Consider the following 17,456-nt stretch of genomic DNA (forward strand, 5'->3'; position numbering starts at 1 on the left):
CTCAGATTAAGTGCTAACGTATCGATATAATAATGTTTATTAAAAAAAAAAAAAAAAAACATGTTCGGGACCACACACAGGGTAATAATTTTGCGCAATTTCCTGAAACAAACAGCCGCTGTAACAGCCTGTCGTATGTTTCTGTTTTTACATCTAAATTGATCAGAAAAATATAGTTGGATCCTACTCTGAAACCACAGGTGAAAATGCTACTTTTTTTAAATACAAAACCAAAATAAAAAAAGACAGGTTGAATTAAAAAAAAATACATATTTATCCCGTTCCCCTTGTACTTCTATAACAGCAGCGATCAAGCTGCATGAACTCCACAAGTTCAAACCTGATGATCCGTGTTATCCGGCATGATCATCGTCACATTGTATATTTCTAGGTTTAATTTAGATTTTGAATCCCAAGGTTGCATTTTAAATCACGCAGCCGTGCGTAGCTGAAAGCTGTACATGCGCTAATAAGAACGAAAACAGACATGATGAGTGACACCTCCGCAGTTTAATAATTATCAAAAAGGTAAATAACATACATAGCGCTGCTGTTGTGAACAGGGAAAAAAAAGCATTACTCTCGAACAGCGTTGACCTGAATAATTGAGCTTTCAACCTCTATATTCGGACCGGATGGTCGATGATAATGCAGAGAGAGAGACAAACAAGACTTCTGGGTTCATGGGGTTTCTTCCTCCTCACATCCTTCGTGCTTTGCGAGGGCGACAGCCATTGTGTGGCACTGGGGTGTTGTCGGTGATGGAAACAACCTCCAGTCCTCCCATGGTTAACCCTTTAATGGCAGACTACACACAGGGGAGCAAAATCAATGTAGGCCAAGTCAGCCACGAGATACAGTTCACAACAATACACTCCAATGACTCAATGAGTCCTAATACCAACATTCAACATGATATACTTGTTAAAGATGCGGATTCGGACAAAAACATTTTTAAGGTGTGCAATACATACTATATTTAGAGGATATTACAGTTTTGTTTGTCTTTGCTGTCATCTAATACATATTTAAAATTGTACATGTAGGAATAATTGACTTTTTTTTTTTTTTTTTTTAAATAGGAACAGATCAACAGTGGATCCTCTGCAATGAATGGGTGCCGTCACATTGAGAGTCTAAACAGCTGATAAAAATGATAAAATCCACACTACTCCAATCCATCAGTTAACATCTTGCGAAGTGAAAAGATGCATGTTTGTAAGAAACAAATCCATTATTTTTTTGTAAGCATTTTAAACTGTTGTTTCCGGCTGCTATACATGCCATATATATATATATATATATATATATATATATATATATATATATATATATATATATATATATATATATATACATATACATATATATATATATATATATATATATATATATATATATATATATATATATATATATATATATATATATATATATATATATATATATATATATATATATATATATATATATATATATATATATATATATATAAACATGCCATTTATATGTAAATGTTCTTGCACTATACGACGGAAGTTGTTCCGATCACAAACTCGTGATGCTTATTCATTTTTCAAACAAATGTGTTCTAAAATCGCCTGAAAATTCCAAACATGTTTGATAACCACCAAATAAGACGGAAAAATTTTAAGAAAAAAAAAAAAAAAAGAATCTAAAAGAAAATTGCAGTCCTATTGATTCTCTGTGAAATCTATCAGCTTTAATCTGCAGACTGGCTCTGAATTTGCTCAACTAGCGTCAACTTGTTCAGACTGTAAAATCAGGGCAAAAATCACGTAGTGTATTCCAGGCTTTAGTGATGGATTTACGGATTTGTTCCTTACGGACACACAGCTTTTCACTTCAGACAATAATTGATAGACTGGAGTGGTTTGGATTACTTGTGGATGTTCTTATCAGCTATTTGGACTCTAATTCTGACGGCACCCATTCGCTGCTTAGGATCCAATGGTGAGCAAGAGATGCAATGCAAGATTTCTCTAAATATGTTCTGATGAAAAAAAACAAAACAAAACACACCCTTGTCTATATCTATATATAGGATATATTTTGACAGAGAATTAAATAGAATAGTCTATAATATTACTTGCCATTTACCAGCCACAGCATTAAAATAACTACTGGCCAGAACTGTAAAATCAGTGCATCCCCGATTCCTACCCAGCTTCTATTCAACTATCCAAATCTACATCTAAGCACAACTATTAACTCCAGCTTGCGCATTTAATAATTTGATTCAAACAAGTTGGCACTGCAGTTGGTGGCTTTGCATTGATTTATTTATGCCCAACCACCGTCTGCTTAAATGCAACTTAGTCTGAAGGCTCCTGACTGTGAATAAACCGAAGGTAGGTAAAAGAGAAACACAAGTCTTAAAAGCCCCCTGTGGCCTGCAGCTCTGGAGGGGCTCATTAGATTCTCACCCAGTCTTAATGTCCTCCCAGCCGGCTCAGAGTAAGAGCATGCAGACGGCCGCTGAGCTCACAGAACTCATCGGTCAGTTTCAGAGTATTGATTGAATAGTCAGCACGCATTACTGCTGCCGTACCGTAGAGGCGCATACACAGAGAATAATAAATAATCACTGCGGCCATTCTACTGAAAGCGTCACGGAAAAAAATACTATGAAACGCAGGTGGCCTAAAACCGTACAATCGACTAGATTTTTACGTTTTCCTGAGAAAAAGTCGCCACGATGATGCCCCTGCGCGCTTGCAAATATATTATGGCTGGTGTCGAAAATGTAATTTTGCACAAAATACTGTTTACAATGGAGTTTATAGTCTTGTTTTGCGATTCATTGGATATCAAACCATTTGTTTTAATTTCCTTATTGATTAACTTGCTCTTTGTTAGCTTTCTTTTTCTTCATTTTGTAATTGCTCAGCCCTGATGAAGGCCTGTGTGCAGAAATGCGCTGGCACAATAAAAGACTGATTTTCTATAGCTCCTTTTTGATTCTTTGATTTCGACAAGTCTTGCTGGTTTCAGAAGTACCTTTTAGCTTTTTCCACACACCTCGCTGGTTTTGCGAAGCCGCACCAGAACACCCTCACAAGACTTCCAGGGCGGATGAGGCACGTAACTGAAAAAAAGTCCTTCCCCAAGTCTCAATAATAGACACAGCGTAAGCCCTTTAATATATTTTTAGCTCTTTTTTGGCTGCAAATCACAACAGTGAGTCTAAAAGGTAAAAGCACGCCGAATTTCGAGCGAGTCTTTTGTTTGTTTATGACCCTGAACCTGTTTGTACTCATTTGCACATCTGTGCACCTCAAGCTGTGAACAGTTCTTATTCGCACGCTAGCAACAGTGTTTAGCATCACTTCCCCTATACTCAAGTTTGTGGGTTTTTTTCTTGTTTATTCTTTCATTAGTGGTGTTAGTTAAGGATACTCTGGGTTAAAAATCTGAACAAACACACACCCACAAACTGAATCAACATCAAATAAAACATCGTCTAACAACATTTGTGATTTGCTGAGAAGTGTGCCATTACCATTTTCACCTTATACATGATTCATTGGGTGGAAAGAAATTCTCATATACTACTGTTGAAAAGTTTAAGGTCAGAGTTTTTTTGTTTTGTTTTTTTAAATCATACTTTTTTTCAGCAAGAATGAAATGAATTGATCGAAAATGACAGTAAGGACATGTATAAAAGGATTCGGTTTGAAATAAATGCTGTTCTTTTGAACTTTCCATTCAAGATGATTTTCACAAAAAATACTCAGCACAACCTTTTTTTTTTTTTTTTTTTTTTAACAATGAAAATGATAAGAATTTTTTCTTGAGCGCCAAATCAGCATATTAGAATCATTTTATTCTGAAGGGTCATGTGACGCTGAAAATTCAGCTATGCATTGTAGGAATAAATTCAATTTTGGAAAATATTAGGCTAAAATAGAAGCATATTTTTAATGGTAAAAATACTTACGGTATTTTTGATTAAATAAACGCAGACTTATAGAGCGTAAAAAAACACAGAAAAAATCTCACGGACCTCAATAGTAGTGTGCATCTATATTTCATAACGACTCCAAAGTCAGCACTTTTGACCACAAAACCATATAGAAAAGTGAAAATAAAATACAATAAAACACTAACCCCTGTGGCAATCATAAAACCACCACACAAACACACAAGCAGTCGTTTTCTTTAGTAAAGGTAAAATGTAGACATTATTACCATCTTCTTTTATGCATTAATTATTAGTTATACATATTTTCTTTATTTTATTCAATAGCTGCCTGCTCCCATTATGCATTTTTTATATTCTTTGTTCTTTTTTTCTGTATTGTGCGCACGAATAAGTGATGAACAACAACATGGAGAATCCTGGATCCTTGAATTACAAACATTTTAATCATTACTATTTGGGTTTGCATTCTTCTACCTTTCACGACCGACAATATTTTTTTTTTTGGTATTTACTGCGCAAGCCGCCGTCTAGTTTATCAGAAAACCGCAACACAGAGAGCGGAGGTAAATTATGATGCCGACAGCTGAACAGATTCGAGATCGCATTCAAACGTGCACAGGTTCACTTTGGTTTTCGCACGGTTCAGATAGGCTGAAAAGTCTTACGGCAGAGATGTGAAATACAGGTAGATGTCACAATAAATAAAAAGTGATATCACGCTTCCCAGAAATTCTTACGTACAATGCAATTTAATCGACGGGGGAACGGTGGATTCGTTTTTTTGCCCCCCCCCGCAAATCTTTGGTCTTAGCAAGCTACTCACCAAGCGCCCTGGACCGAGTCCCTTCACCAGCACACGGACGTAGGTGACCCCCTTCGCCCTCGCCTTCTGCTCAAGACAAACATACATACATTTAGAACATTTAGCGTAATAAAATCTAATGAATCACTGAGGAAACACAAAATTGCAGGAGCCTAGAATCCGAGGTCTGTCCGAAACTGCTAATTTAGATCATAATGCTTGTGTCCATACAGCAAATGAATGGTTATCAGTGGGAAGTCATATACTGATTATACAGCCTGCTGTGACTCAGGGCTGTCATTAGACTCTTCAAGACACACACTGATGAAATTACAAACAAATAGCGTGGAAGTAACCGAAGAGACGTATAAACATGAAACCGAAGATTTGAAATGTTATTTTTAATTTTTCTATTTCTCCCGGTCAGTCACATTATCAGTATAAACGCGGAAACTGCCAATAAGACACCGCTGATAATCTCGTACCTTAGGAAACATGCATGCACATAAGACAGTCGTATTTTACAAAAAGCTTCCTGTATTTCAAATTAAGCTATGTTTCGAGCAACCCGGTTTCTAACTTTATATTTAATGCCTGTTCTGACAGAAATTTTGAGCATGACAGAATTTGAAGCAAAAAACAAACAAACAGTCAAACAGAATCTAAAGAAAGGTACTTAACAATTAAACGGGGTGTGGTAAATTACTACAAAGAAATGTGCTGCCATCAAGTGGACAACATCTAAATAACAGACACAAAAAAGGTGCACAACTGCAATTAAAAGTATTTGATGCACATGTCTGATATTTCTATCTCTACTAGACAGTCCAAATGAAATCTTAAGTGACCCTGTACCACAAAACCGGCCATAAGTGTCATTTTTTTATTATATTATTATTATTGTAAATTATTCATCACATTAATACATAATTATACATCAATTATAAAACATTATAAATTGTATAAAATAAATTAGATTTCTATTGTATGATTTGTTAGAATAGGACAATATTTGGTTGAGATACCACTATTTAAAAATCTAAATAGTGAGAAAAATCGCCTTTAAAGTTGTCCAAATTAAGTTCTCATAAATGCATATTTCTAATTAAAAATTCAGTTTTGATATACTTACAGTAGGAAATCTAATGATGATCATTCTAATGATGAATGTATCATTTTGACCCATACAATGTAATATTGTCTATTGCTACAAATAAACTTGTGCTACTTAAGACTGGATCGCATATATAGTTTGAGCTTTGACAACTATACAAAACAATAGTTTTTATTAAAATCTGTTCCACTTAGGACAAACCTGCATGCATTTATTTTTAGGAAGCACACAAAAACGTCTTAAACCGTCTATGACGCATTCTATTTCAGCACACAATCAATACGATTTCATTTCAAATCCTTCTATTTTGTCCATCTTACCGCAGCGGCCGAAATCCCAGCGGTCTGTGCAGCAATAGGAGTGGCTTTCTTCACATTCTTGAAACCCTCTGATCCACAGGAGGTTCGGACCATGTACTGGCCCAGACAATCTGTGACGTGGATGTGTGTGCTAGGGCAGGAAATGACGGACAAAAGACACTTACCTATACGCAAACATGCAGCGCAAAGAACTATTATAACGCATATGCCACGAAATCCCGAGATACACAAAGAAAACACTGTGACTTTATTTCACATAGGCATTGAAATTAAAAGACACGATGTAGTCTACACAACACATCTATAAAGGGCAAGCACGGTTAAGAGATTAAATGAGTTTACGCTATGGCTGCATGCACTAATTTATTTTTTGTCAAGCAGCTTACTTGTTATATGTGGCTTTAACGTGCGCTATTGGCAATTCTTCAAACTTCTTGCTGTCCCATGTCAGGGAGCTCTCCTCACCCGGGAACGGAGGGAAGAGACTAAACAGAGAAAAGAATGAGCAACAATTACACACATTTTTACCTTTAAATTGAATATAGAATATTGAATTCTAATTATTTTTATATCGATCCATCTATCGAACTACCTAGAAAGAGAGATACACTTTACATAGATATATACCATATTATAAATAATAACTTAACATTTTGCTACCTAATGTTTTCCAATTCATATTTTATTCAAAGTGACGATTATTTATAATGCCGAAAAACGTTCCGTTTTAAATTAAGGTTGGTCTTTCGAATGTTTCGTTCACGAAAGCCTCGCAATCCTTTGAATGTTTGAAATGCAATTCCTGTGATGATTTATATCCCGAGAACTGACTGTATTTGAGCAGGTGTGTGTCAGTGTTCCTGTCATACTCTGTCTGTCTTCTGATAGGGGCCGATGGCTTCTCGGTTTCCTCTGGTTTGGCATCAGCCTCTTGTAATCGGATGGCACTGCATGACAGTGGATGATGACGCCCTACATTTCCGCCACTGCGGGAGACAACAACAAGCAATTAGGCCCCTTGGTAACAAAATACATCCAGAGCATGCAAAGCTGGTCTCTAGACACACGTTGTGCCGGCTCTAAGGAAGCTCAAATAGAAGATCTTTTATCTTGTGTTTTTTTCATAGTTTTGATTACCACCCTATTAATGTAAAATGTGGAAAAAATTGTAATAAAGATTGAGTATGTATCTCCAAACTGAATTTTGAGATATGTCAAAGCACATGTACAATCATGTTAGATGGTACAGGTGGAGAAAGACATGTTATTACTATGATGCAATGTTGGTATATTGATATCCTAATGCCTTAAAAATTACGTCACGTCCAAAAACATGGTATTACTATAGTACCATGTCCAAAAAAGGGCATATGCTTAGAAATATGGAACCATGACAAAAAAACAGGTTAATATTATGTCAACATTTGTTATATAATTAAATATAGCGTCAACACAAAACATTAAAATAACGTTAAGCACTTCATTAGATGTGCTACTATAAAACCACATAAGCTACTTACATTATCCGTCCAGATTCATTCAAGGGTTTAAAAAGCTGCTGACACGAACCCCGAACGAGGCTATATAGCCTAAGATACATACTGTGTGTTTAAATCGTGCGGTTTATTCACACACACATGACTTTAGGCAGCTTGGCGGACATTGAGGGTCGCGTACAGTGTGTTTAATGGAAAGTCACAATCGCGCTACATTTCAGAGGGGTGTTTTATTTATATTATAGACGCCAACGTATAGAATGTGACGTAAAGTATTTTAAATTAGGTTAACTTTTTTGTAACACATTAAATAATTATAGTGTTTCTTTACTTTCAATAAATGACCTTTGTAAGTACCGCCAAACATTTTTGATAAACTGGTCCCCCCCTATTTCTGAAATAGTCGCGTCTATTCGACAAACTCCGCAAAGCACTACGGGAACACGTGCGGTCAAAATGGCGGCGCCCTTCGCTAGAGTTTATCGGCCGTTATGGAGAATAATAACTACGACTACATTAAACAAAGGCGCGCGAAATGTTACGTCTACTAGGCCACAGTGGTCTGCGCAAGATGTCAAAACTGCTGCTGTCGCTTCTCCGTGGGCGCTGCATGGAGCCGTTTGTCTGCAGCGGCCGCCTGTGGTTTCTCAAGACAAGAGCCCTATTGAGGAGGAGTTCATGGAGCTTATGCACCAGGTATGAAAGAGACGACATTTCAAATGAAATATACAATTTGTCTCTGGACCAAAAACCTGTCATAAGTAAATTCAGAATCTAAAAAAGCAGAATAAATGAGCGTTCCGTTCATGATTTGTTAGGACAGGACAGTATTTGAAAATATGTAATCTGAGGGTGCTATAAAATTACTAACTGTCAAAGTAAAGTCCTTACCAATGCATATTACCAATCAAAAATTTTTTTTAATATATATTTATGGTAGGAAATGTACAAAATGTCTTAATGGAACATCATCTTTACTTAATATGCTAATGATTTTTGGCATTAAATAAAAAATCGATAATTTTTTACCTATACAGTTTGTTTTTGATTGCTGCTACAAATATACTTGTGCTACTTAAGATACTGTTTTTGTTGTTGTTGGTCCAGGGTGACTAATATTATTATAATTTTAAATACACCACTCTTTTATATAATGTTTTCAGATGATGTAGTTGGTGACAGCACCATTTACATGCATATAATTTATTTTATTTTTCTCATTTTATTGTGCTGTTTAGCATTTTTTTGAGGCTGTCTGCTTGTATGTACCTTAATATTGCGCTCTGCCCTTCAAGCGTACCCTTAAAGAGCTGCCCATCCATTGACGTGTTCGCCACGAGCCACCTTTCAAACACACTGCTTGCTGTTTCAGATGGAGTTGGAGAGAAGTCTGCTCTCGGATCATGAGCTAAAGCTCCTGGAGGATGCTGCACGGATGAGCCGAAAACAAGAAGAGGATTATGATTCAGATGAAGAGGAGGATTACAGAGACAAAGAAATTGTCACAGCCCAAGATCTGGAAGATATATGGGAACAGAATCTCAAGCAGTTTCAACCAGCTCCAAGGTCACAAGGTTAGCATTATATCGGCCCGTATTTAAAAATGCAAGTCATGTTTTTTTTTTTTTTTTACATTTCAGAGTTATAAGACATGTCGAATGTGCACAAATTACAGGTGTCGATGAGAAAGGTGTAAGTTCTTCAGAGCGTTGTTTAGCAGACAGCCTGGTCTTGCTGGTGAAGAAGGATGTTGGCAGTGAAAAGCTTTGGCTGCTGCCTCAGATTCAGTGGCAGACGGGAGAGACACTCCGACAGACGGCCGAACGTGCTCTTGCGAGTCTTCCAGGTACGTACGAATTTGTCTATTTTGTTTATTTAGATTTATATACATATGCGTGTTTTATTCACATGTCTTAATTTTTATTATCCGTGTTGTTGTCACCAAAATAAAATCCTTGTGTGTGCAAACATACTTGGCCACGCAGCTCTGTCTGATTCTGATGCATAAATTGCAATAGTCATTTATTAGACAGCTACGGGTAGTTTAGTTTAAACTGGAGAGTTGAGAGTTGACATTTTTTTCATTCGGCCTGAAGGTGATGATATAACAAGACTGTAATTCTTAAATCGAAGGGGATGTGGGTTAAATAATTAAGCTTCTGTTTAATTTGTCCTCTGTAGATGCTGACCTGAAGGCTACTTTTCTTGGCAATGCACCTTGTGGATTTTACAAATATAAATACCCAAAGGATATTCAGAAAGAGGGCAGTGTCGGAGCCAAGGTGTTCTTTTTCAAAGCTGTGCTACTGGGCCATAAGCACTTACCTCTGGAGAACAATTCGTTTGCCTGGGTAAAAAAGGATGAACTCCAGGACTTCCTGAAGCCTGGGTACCTTAAACAAGTCCAACGCTTCATTATGGCTTTATAATATAGGAAGACATGGACATGATGGAGAATATGATGGAAAACAGTCCCCAAGTTTATGCTTTTCTCATTTTTGGACTATGATTCCATGAGGACCCTATTCCATTAGATGATGTCAATATAAAAAAAAAAGTGATGTTCAGATTGTCATGTAGATACAATTTATTGTCATCTGCCATGTGTTTGTATATTTATCCTGCTTGTAAATGGTAATCTATATGACAATTAATGCAATATTAAAAAGCCCAGGTTTTGACTTTGTAGCATGTGATCTTGTGGAGAAAAGTCTTCTCGGCCAAAATAATGCTCAGGAGGCAGAAGTCAAAATCAGACTTTGTTGCGAAATGACTGCAAAACATCTCAATCTATGTCCAGGATGCCATCTTTATATTATTTCATCATTGGTCACTGTCTAATGAGGAGACCACTTGTTCATGCATAATTTCCAGTACTTTTTCACAGCTAAGTTTCCATAAAGCTTGCTCTCATTGTAGAAAAACACCTGCTAGTCTGTTTTTCAAAGTAGTTTCTCTTATCTACTAATTTCCGGGTGCTCTATTACAAAGGCAGATATATTTCAGGATTTTAATGAGTTGTACACAACATCTCATCCCGTGGCATGTTCCATCTTTGCTACTTGTCTATTCACAAGCAGAGTCCCATTGAGAAGACATGAGGCCTATACAGTCAGTCAGTTTGGCCTTGAGGCCCTTACTCACATATGAGGCAGACTAACTTCCACAAACATGCAAAATATCTTCTTTAATTGTTTAAATGAGATAAATAAAATATTTAATCTCATCTGTTTTTAAAAAAGCACTTTGTAAAATGTAGCATAAAATCATAACCAACTTCTTTATCAGCGTATGTATGGTGTCCTTTAAAAACTACCACTTGAGGGCAGTAGATGGACAAAGAATGAAGGACAGACCATCCAATGGGTACTTCACCCTTCACGAAAAACACAAAGGATATCCAATTATGCTTTTGGCCGGTATATTTCTGTCTTGTCAAATTTAAACGCGTAGTACTTGTGGTTTCTCTTATGCACTTTTATGTCTCTCTCTCTCTTGCACAGTTGTCAAATGGTCATTGACTTTTGTGCTGTGCTGGTGGAAATGGGGATTAGTAATACTATGCATTATTTAGGCACCTTGATTATGTAGTTCTCTAAAAATTGGCTGTAGACAGTCATTTCCGCCAGCGTTTTGGGATTTGGAGGAGAAACTACTTACAAAATTCCTCATAAATAGTGCAGTTGTGGGCTTTGCATTGGGAGACACTTTAAAGAGCACGTGCTTAAGAAAGGCCCATTTTAGTAATGCTAAGTGATAAATGACTTTGGAAAAAACATCAACAGTCCTAAAAACAGGCATTATTGTCTTTATCCTAAAATTATTTCTTATTTTGTTTGGGGGGGGGGGTAAAGAATGACCCAGATATTTCTTGACAGTTTTTGTGAGATTGAGTGTCAATGCAAGAGCTTTTCTTTGTACGCCGAAGCTGTACACTGCCTATAAAAAGTGATGTTTAATTCTGCTTTGCATTCACCTCAATTGAGTAGCAGCAGTTTGTGGGTCACTACTGACTGCAGTGCTTCTCCATTCTTCTCTCAAAACTGCAAGCTGCGTGTTTCTTTCTGCACTTTTCAAGTCCATCCGTAAATCAACTGGACTGGCTGATCTTGCTGCACCAGGGCATGAGCCTTAACAACATCGTGTAATGAACATTAAATAACCAATTTCATGAGTATTTACCCCAACAAGTCAGAATCAAGTAGATGACAGTAATTTCAGACTTGTGTTCACGTGGATAGGTTTCACTGGCAACTGCAGTGTTTCTCCATTTTTCTTCTAAAGCATGCTTCCAAGTACAATTTTGAGTCATAGGAGATTTTTGTTTGTCCTGCATGATTTTCCTGGTCCATTCCTAACAGCATGGCACTGCCATCTCCAAGCTTCCTAAAATATATTATGCATTTTACTGAGGCTTGAGTTTGAGATGTCCGAAAAGCTTTATTTTGGTCTCCTCAGATGACAGAAACATCTCTTTCAGCTGGTCTTGGTGACCTCCATCACTAGTGTTCTCCACGGTCGCTCGCTTTTTGAGTAGCCAGCTCTAGGTAGATTTACAGAACTGCCATGCTCTTTCCATTACTTAATTATTGATTTAACTATTCACCAAGGGATATTCAATGACTTCTTGAAGTCTTCTTGTAGCCGTTCCCTGACTTGTGCTTTTCAATTACTTTTCCGCTGAATTGCTCTGAGAGTTTTTTTTTTGTCTTGATGTAAGTTCTGCCACAATATTGACGCACTAGAAGTTTTAGCTCCCAGATAGAGTTGCTTTTATCAGCTGAAACTCCGACTGCACCCAAGTAATTTTAACTATTGATTTATTTACGTGTCATATTAAGGGGGTGAAAACTTATGAAATGAAGCGGTTTGGATTTTATACTTGAAATGCCTTTACAGTGTTTTTTTCTGTTGATCAGTGTCAAAAAAGCCTAAAGACGTCGAGCATGATTCATTGCTGTAAAGCCACTAAAAGTCTTTTGTAAGCACCGTATCTCAAGTCTGCCATTAATCCAGATATTGGCATATTGTTCTAGTTTTATTAGTTCAGGTATACATACAGTGCTCTATGTAGTTAAGGGTACTCAAGACGCTAGTGTCTAACCTAATAACTGTGAGAATAAAGAACATTATGCATGTTTGCTGCAAAGACATTTCGACCCAAATCCCATTTCAAATTAAATTGGCCACATTTAGCCCATAAACACGTTTTACCTCAACAGCTTAATTTATAATTGAAGGTTAAAATGGGGGCTCAGAGGTCTTCAGAGACATCTAAATGGAGCTGGGAAAGCAATAAATGGGTGCGAGTACGAACCTTGCCTCCCTTTAAAGACCTCAAGCGCTGAGCTCAGCTGTATGAGATCAGGTGAGGTTATTGAGGGGATGTACAACAATTAGCTGATCAGCATGTTTTGTCCTCGCTCACGTCTCTCACATCTCTATCACGGTGCTTTGTCATGTCTGAGAGGATTAAACATCCTTTGACGATATTAGAATTGATATTTCCTCCGCACTTTTTCCCTCTCCTGTTTGTTTGTTGTTAGTCACCAAATCCCATTTCAAATTAAAGTGAATGACTGCCCTTAAAAAACAAAGCCTGGAATCAATCAAGCATTTATAAAAAGAGAGCACAATGCAAAATCTTTGGTTGTAAGGAACGAAGTCCCAAAGAAGAAATTTAACCCCAGTTAACCTAACACGGTTTCCATTTGCTTTCTTGTTTTAATCCAGAAAAGGCAATTTAATTGAACAAGCAAAGACTCTATTGGTTTATAAAACTTCAGCAAAAAAATATTGAAATACTTATCCCGGAGCCAACAGTTTTGGACAGGGTTTTTTAAGTATTTGATGCCAAGGAATCCCAAAAGTGAATATACTTTTATGAATGACCCCTACTTTCAATATTTACAATATAGCTTATACAGCTATTTATTTTCCTTTCAAGAGTCATTTATAATTTGTGTCAAATTAAAAAATTCACCTTCTGTGATATTGTCAGTGTACTCAAGTCAAAACAAGATATTAAGAAAATATTTTTAGAATTTACTATAAAATATTTAATTGATGTTAGGATTTTTTGTACACACAATCATCTTACACTATTGTATAAACAATTTAAATATTACTTTCCATAGAACTAGGCTTATTTTACACGCACACACACACATACACATTTTTTTTCCTCAAATTTTTGATTTTGAAAATCTTGATCTAATTTGAAAATTCCTAGGGTTCTCTAAACAGAATTTGTAATTCATTTCTTGAGCAAAATTACATTAGTAAAGAAGGACCGTACAGTATGTGCTGGGATTTGCTTACGAAAAATTAATCAAATCAAAATGAATGGTTGGCTTGACATTTCAGTGACAAAGTGACATAAAAATAGAGTCATTATACCACTGAGGAAAATCTGACACTGAATATCCTTCACTGAAAAACCAACATACAATGTGTCATTGAATATGGGTTCCTTGAGCACAAAGCAAATGGTGTCATTAGGTGTCATTACCAGTTATAGTCAGTGATTTGTTGCTTTTTCATACCTGGCCTTAGGTCAGCTCTCAAACACTGTGCTGCGGATGCACTTTTGTGAGTGCGCTCCTTTGAAAAGTCATTACATTTGTGAGAAACCAAGATGGGTATGACCCCCTTGGCAAAAAAGAGCTTCTGGAAATTGCCCCATCCATCATAATTACACCTATTGGGCAGCGCTAAGAAAGACGGGGGGGCGCAAGCCCCTTTCCTGACCTGGTACGGATCCAGAGAATGGGAAGACTAAAATTGAACTGAAATCCCTTTGGGGGTAATGGAGAGATTAGGAATGTTTGAAGAAGTCCCTGTTAAGGCCAGAACTGGCTTTGGGATTTTTTCCCCCTTTATCTGGGTATTATCTATCTCCATAGAGTCCATCTGATGTTCTTGATTGATACTCTACCAACCATTTACGAGTTTATTGCCTCCTTCTTAAGCATCTTTCAAGACAATCTAACCATTATGTGTTAATGGCAGAAGCCATTTTTTAAAAAAGTGTTGGTGCATTTAAAATGCTTGTATGAGAAAAGGCTGAAACCGTGTCAGTGAACTGCAGGACTTTGGTTAAACACAGCGAACCACAATAGACGCACATTTTTGACAACAGTTGCTCCACACCGGCCTGCCAAATGATGCAATTACTTTTTGCACTTGCTTGTTGTGTTTAAATTAAGCCATAGAAGCCAGGAAAAGGCGCCGAGGGTCATCAATCAATTAACATGCAACAATTCGCATAACCGTTCAAAAACACTGTGGCGCCACACAAAATGCATAATTAGTGGGAAACATATGGCTGCATCATGCATGGCTTACTGTATTCAATCCCTCCAAGTAAAAAAATTATATTAAATGTTTATGCACATTTTTTGGGGGTAGCCAAACACATTCAACTTACACAAGACAGCATTTAGTTTATGTAATGTGTATATGGTCATAATTAAATTTACTCCATTTGGATTACTTGTGGATTATTGTTAGGTTTTTACCAACTGTTTGAACTTTCATTATCATGGCATCCATTCACTGCAGAAGATGAGTGACTTGATAAAATTTAAAGTTTTAAATCTGTTCATATGAGCACGCACTCAACTATGCACATTGCGAGTATTGGAAAGACCAGTGCAAGCTCTGACACCTGATTGCTTTTTTCTTACAAGACGCTTCTAGTTATTTCCTATCAGGCAACAAGTTAGCCACATTTAGAGGTCCTGCTTTATAGTTTTAAACACTATAGCACACACTGAATATGCACATTGCATTGGAAAGACCAGTGCAAGCTCTGACACTGATAAACTTTAATCATGCAAAGTTATATAATATAAGGCTACGTTCCCTGGGAATGTACGAACTGATAAACTTTAAATGTAATATAAATATAAACGTGAACTTAAATGTAACAACAAGATAGCAGGATTTAAGAAGTGCGTGAATTTAGACACAGTGCAAAATCATTTTAGATAAATTCCACATAAATCCATAAATGCAGTAGGAACATGGCACCATTAAAAACGACCTGAACCGGCCCAAACATATTAAAATAACATCTAGATACACATTTCACAAAGACTGGTGGCAGGTAAATACAACTGATGTGGACAACAAACCAAAATAGTAAAGACTGTGTAAAATAGAAGAATATTCTGCAATATATTCAGCACACATTGGGAAAAGTAGTAGGCCTTACAGCTTACAGTGATTAATTTATTACACTTTGATTTTACTTTAAACTCAAGTCGAAACTCGCTAAATGAATAAAGTTCGGTAGAGATTCCATAAATGCTTGTGTTGAGAAAAACTATTTTAATCGCACTGGCATGTCTTCAACACATAACCAGCATTTCCTGAAAATGCTAATACACGCACTCCCCCTAATTGTTGATGCATGAAAAAGAGTAAAACTTAATAGCTTTAATTTGAAAAAAAGTGCTATATTTAATTTAAACTAACTTCCTTATATCCTCCCACAGACCCATGGGATTTCCGAATAAGCACATTTGTGAAGACGAGCGCACATTTCCCTTGTAAATGAGGCTAAATAAAAGAGATACAGAGATGGTAGCTTTCCTGTGTCGTTCGCGTTGGTTCATTGAGACGAAAAAACTTAAAGCAACCTCCAGATAAAAGTAGCTGCCAAAAGAAAAATCTTCTCACCTCAGATGCGTACAGTGCATTGCATCATGCCTTACCTCAAATAACTGAACCATTAACAAAGGCATCATGTACTGTAATCCATAATTTGACAGCCCCGGTGGATTAATGAAAGCAATTGGCCTTGCTGTTTAAACCCTCATATGCTCTTACGAATTTTAATGCATTTTTCTGGTCAGGATGATATAATGAGTACTCAGTATGGACCATTAGACATCAAAGCACACAAGGTTTGCAACCTATGCAACATTTCCAGTTGTGAGAAATGATTTGTTACAGCACTGAAATGAAACCGAATCACGTGCAGCCTCTTTAAAGGTGTGATTACCCGACTACACAGTTGGGTTTGTTGTCATAGGTCAGTAAATATTGTAACATGAAACAGCCAAAGCAATTTCACAGGTTAATTGAAAGTTTACGGACATTGCCCTTACTGCAATTTTATGTCCAGTTCTAGTTTTTAATCACCTCCAAAATCCACCGTGATAACACTAATAACCGGTTTTCACTCCAATATCATCTTCTCCCTAAGGATTATCAGAGTCCTTGAGAAATCCACTCTCACTAGAAGGAGATCACATAATTAGATCTGTCTGTTTAATGCATTCATGATATAGGCTAGATGGCGTGAGGTGTTAAAACCATGTGCACGTAATCACCGATTGTGCTCCTTGGTGCCTTTTTAAACGGTTTATTTTCTTCTGTGGTCTTGTTTTCTGCATTTTCCCATATGGCTGTATCGATTAGGTGGCATTTGTGAGTCAATAGATCACTATAGATTTGAATGATTGCCGTGTGGCTCTCTTAGCTGCTGCTCCATCACATCGCCTGAAACCGCCGGGCCTTGTTTCTAGGTGACATGGAATCAATATGCACTTCACACTACAGCTTTCCAGAGCAGTTTGTTTGTCATCAGTTAGTTGGGTCGGCGTGAAAGCGGTATTTCAACCTACATCGTGGAATAAGAAAAGCTGGAACTGGTATGAACAGCAGTTCACCCTAAATGCTAAAAAAAAAGCGAACTGCTGCTGATTTTGTATAATTTGCATCTTTGCACACTTCTGGTTAAGTATTATATCTCTCACAGTTCCTCTGA

The 17,456-nt window shown here is 36.9% G+C and overlaps 2 protein-coding genes across 2 annotated transcripts; one reads left to right on the forward strand and one right to left on the reverse strand.

Annotated features, from left to right (window-relative positions):
* Positions 1-491: 491 nt before the first annotated feature.
* mrps11 (mitochondrial ribosomal protein S11) lies at positions 492-7,875 on the reverse strand. The gene is made up of 6 exons (XM_043245298.1): positions 7,703-7,875; positions 7,052-7,168; positions 6,569-6,667; positions 6,183-6,312; positions 4,770-4,835; positions 492-808 (listed from the first exon to the last, which is right to left on the reverse strand). Exons 1-6 carry the CDS (start codon positions 7,780-7,782, stop codon positions 701-703), a joined length of 600 nt encoding a protein of 199 aa, XP_043101233.1. The 5' UTR covers positions 7,783-7,875; the 3' UTR covers positions 492-700.
* A 223-nt stretch (positions 7,876-8,098) lies between these two features.
* On the forward strand, positions 8,099-10,364 carry mrpl46 (mitochondrial ribosomal protein L46). The gene is made up of 4 exons (XM_043245296.1): positions 8,099-8,374; positions 9,051-9,252; positions 9,354-9,524; positions 9,860-10,364. The coding sequence occupies exons 1-4, from the start codon at positions 8,135-8,137 to the stop codon at positions 10,105-10,107; spliced, it is 861 nt and encodes a 286-aa protein (XP_043101231.1). The 5' UTR covers positions 8,099-8,134; the 3' UTR covers positions 10,108-10,364.
* The last annotated feature ends 7,092 nt before the right edge of the window (positions 10,365-17,456 follow it).

This window comes from Puntigrus tetrazona, chromosome 7 (genome assembly GCF_018831695.1).
Source record: "Puntigrus tetrazona isolate hp1 chromosome 7, ASM1883169v1, whole genome shotgun sequence".
NCBI classification, from domain to species: domain Eukaryota; kingdom Metazoa; phylum Chordata; class Actinopteri; order Cypriniformes; family Cyprinidae; genus Puntigrus; species Puntigrus tetrazona.

Bases quoted from the DNA above. Each gene is read 5' to 3' on its own strand.
- mrps11 (XM_043245298.1), bottom strand. From the start codon at position 7,782: ATGTATCTTAGGCTATATAGCCTCGTTCGGGGTTCGTGTCAGCAGCTT. The intron at 4,836-6,182 runs GTAAGATGGACA...TGTCTTGAGCAG, and splicing joins CTGGGATTTCGGCCGCTGCG to AAGGCGAGGGCGAAGGGGGT. The intron at 809-4,769 runs GTGAGTAGCTTG...CCCTGTGTGTAG, and splicing joins GACTCGGTCCAGGGCGCTTG to TCTGCCATTAAAGGGTTAAC.
- mrpl46 (XM_043245296.1), top strand. From the start codon at position 8,135: ATGGCGGCGCCCTTCGCTAGAGTTTATCGGCCGTTATGGAGAATAATA. The intron at 9,253-9,353 runs GTTAGCATTATA...CACAAATTACAG, and splicing joins ACCAGCTCCAAGGTCACAAG to GTGTCGATGAGAAAGGTGTA. The intron at 9,525-9,859 runs GTACGTACGAAT...TGTCCTCTGTAG, and splicing joins TGCTCTTGCGAGTCTTCCAG to ATGCTGACCTGAAGGCTACT.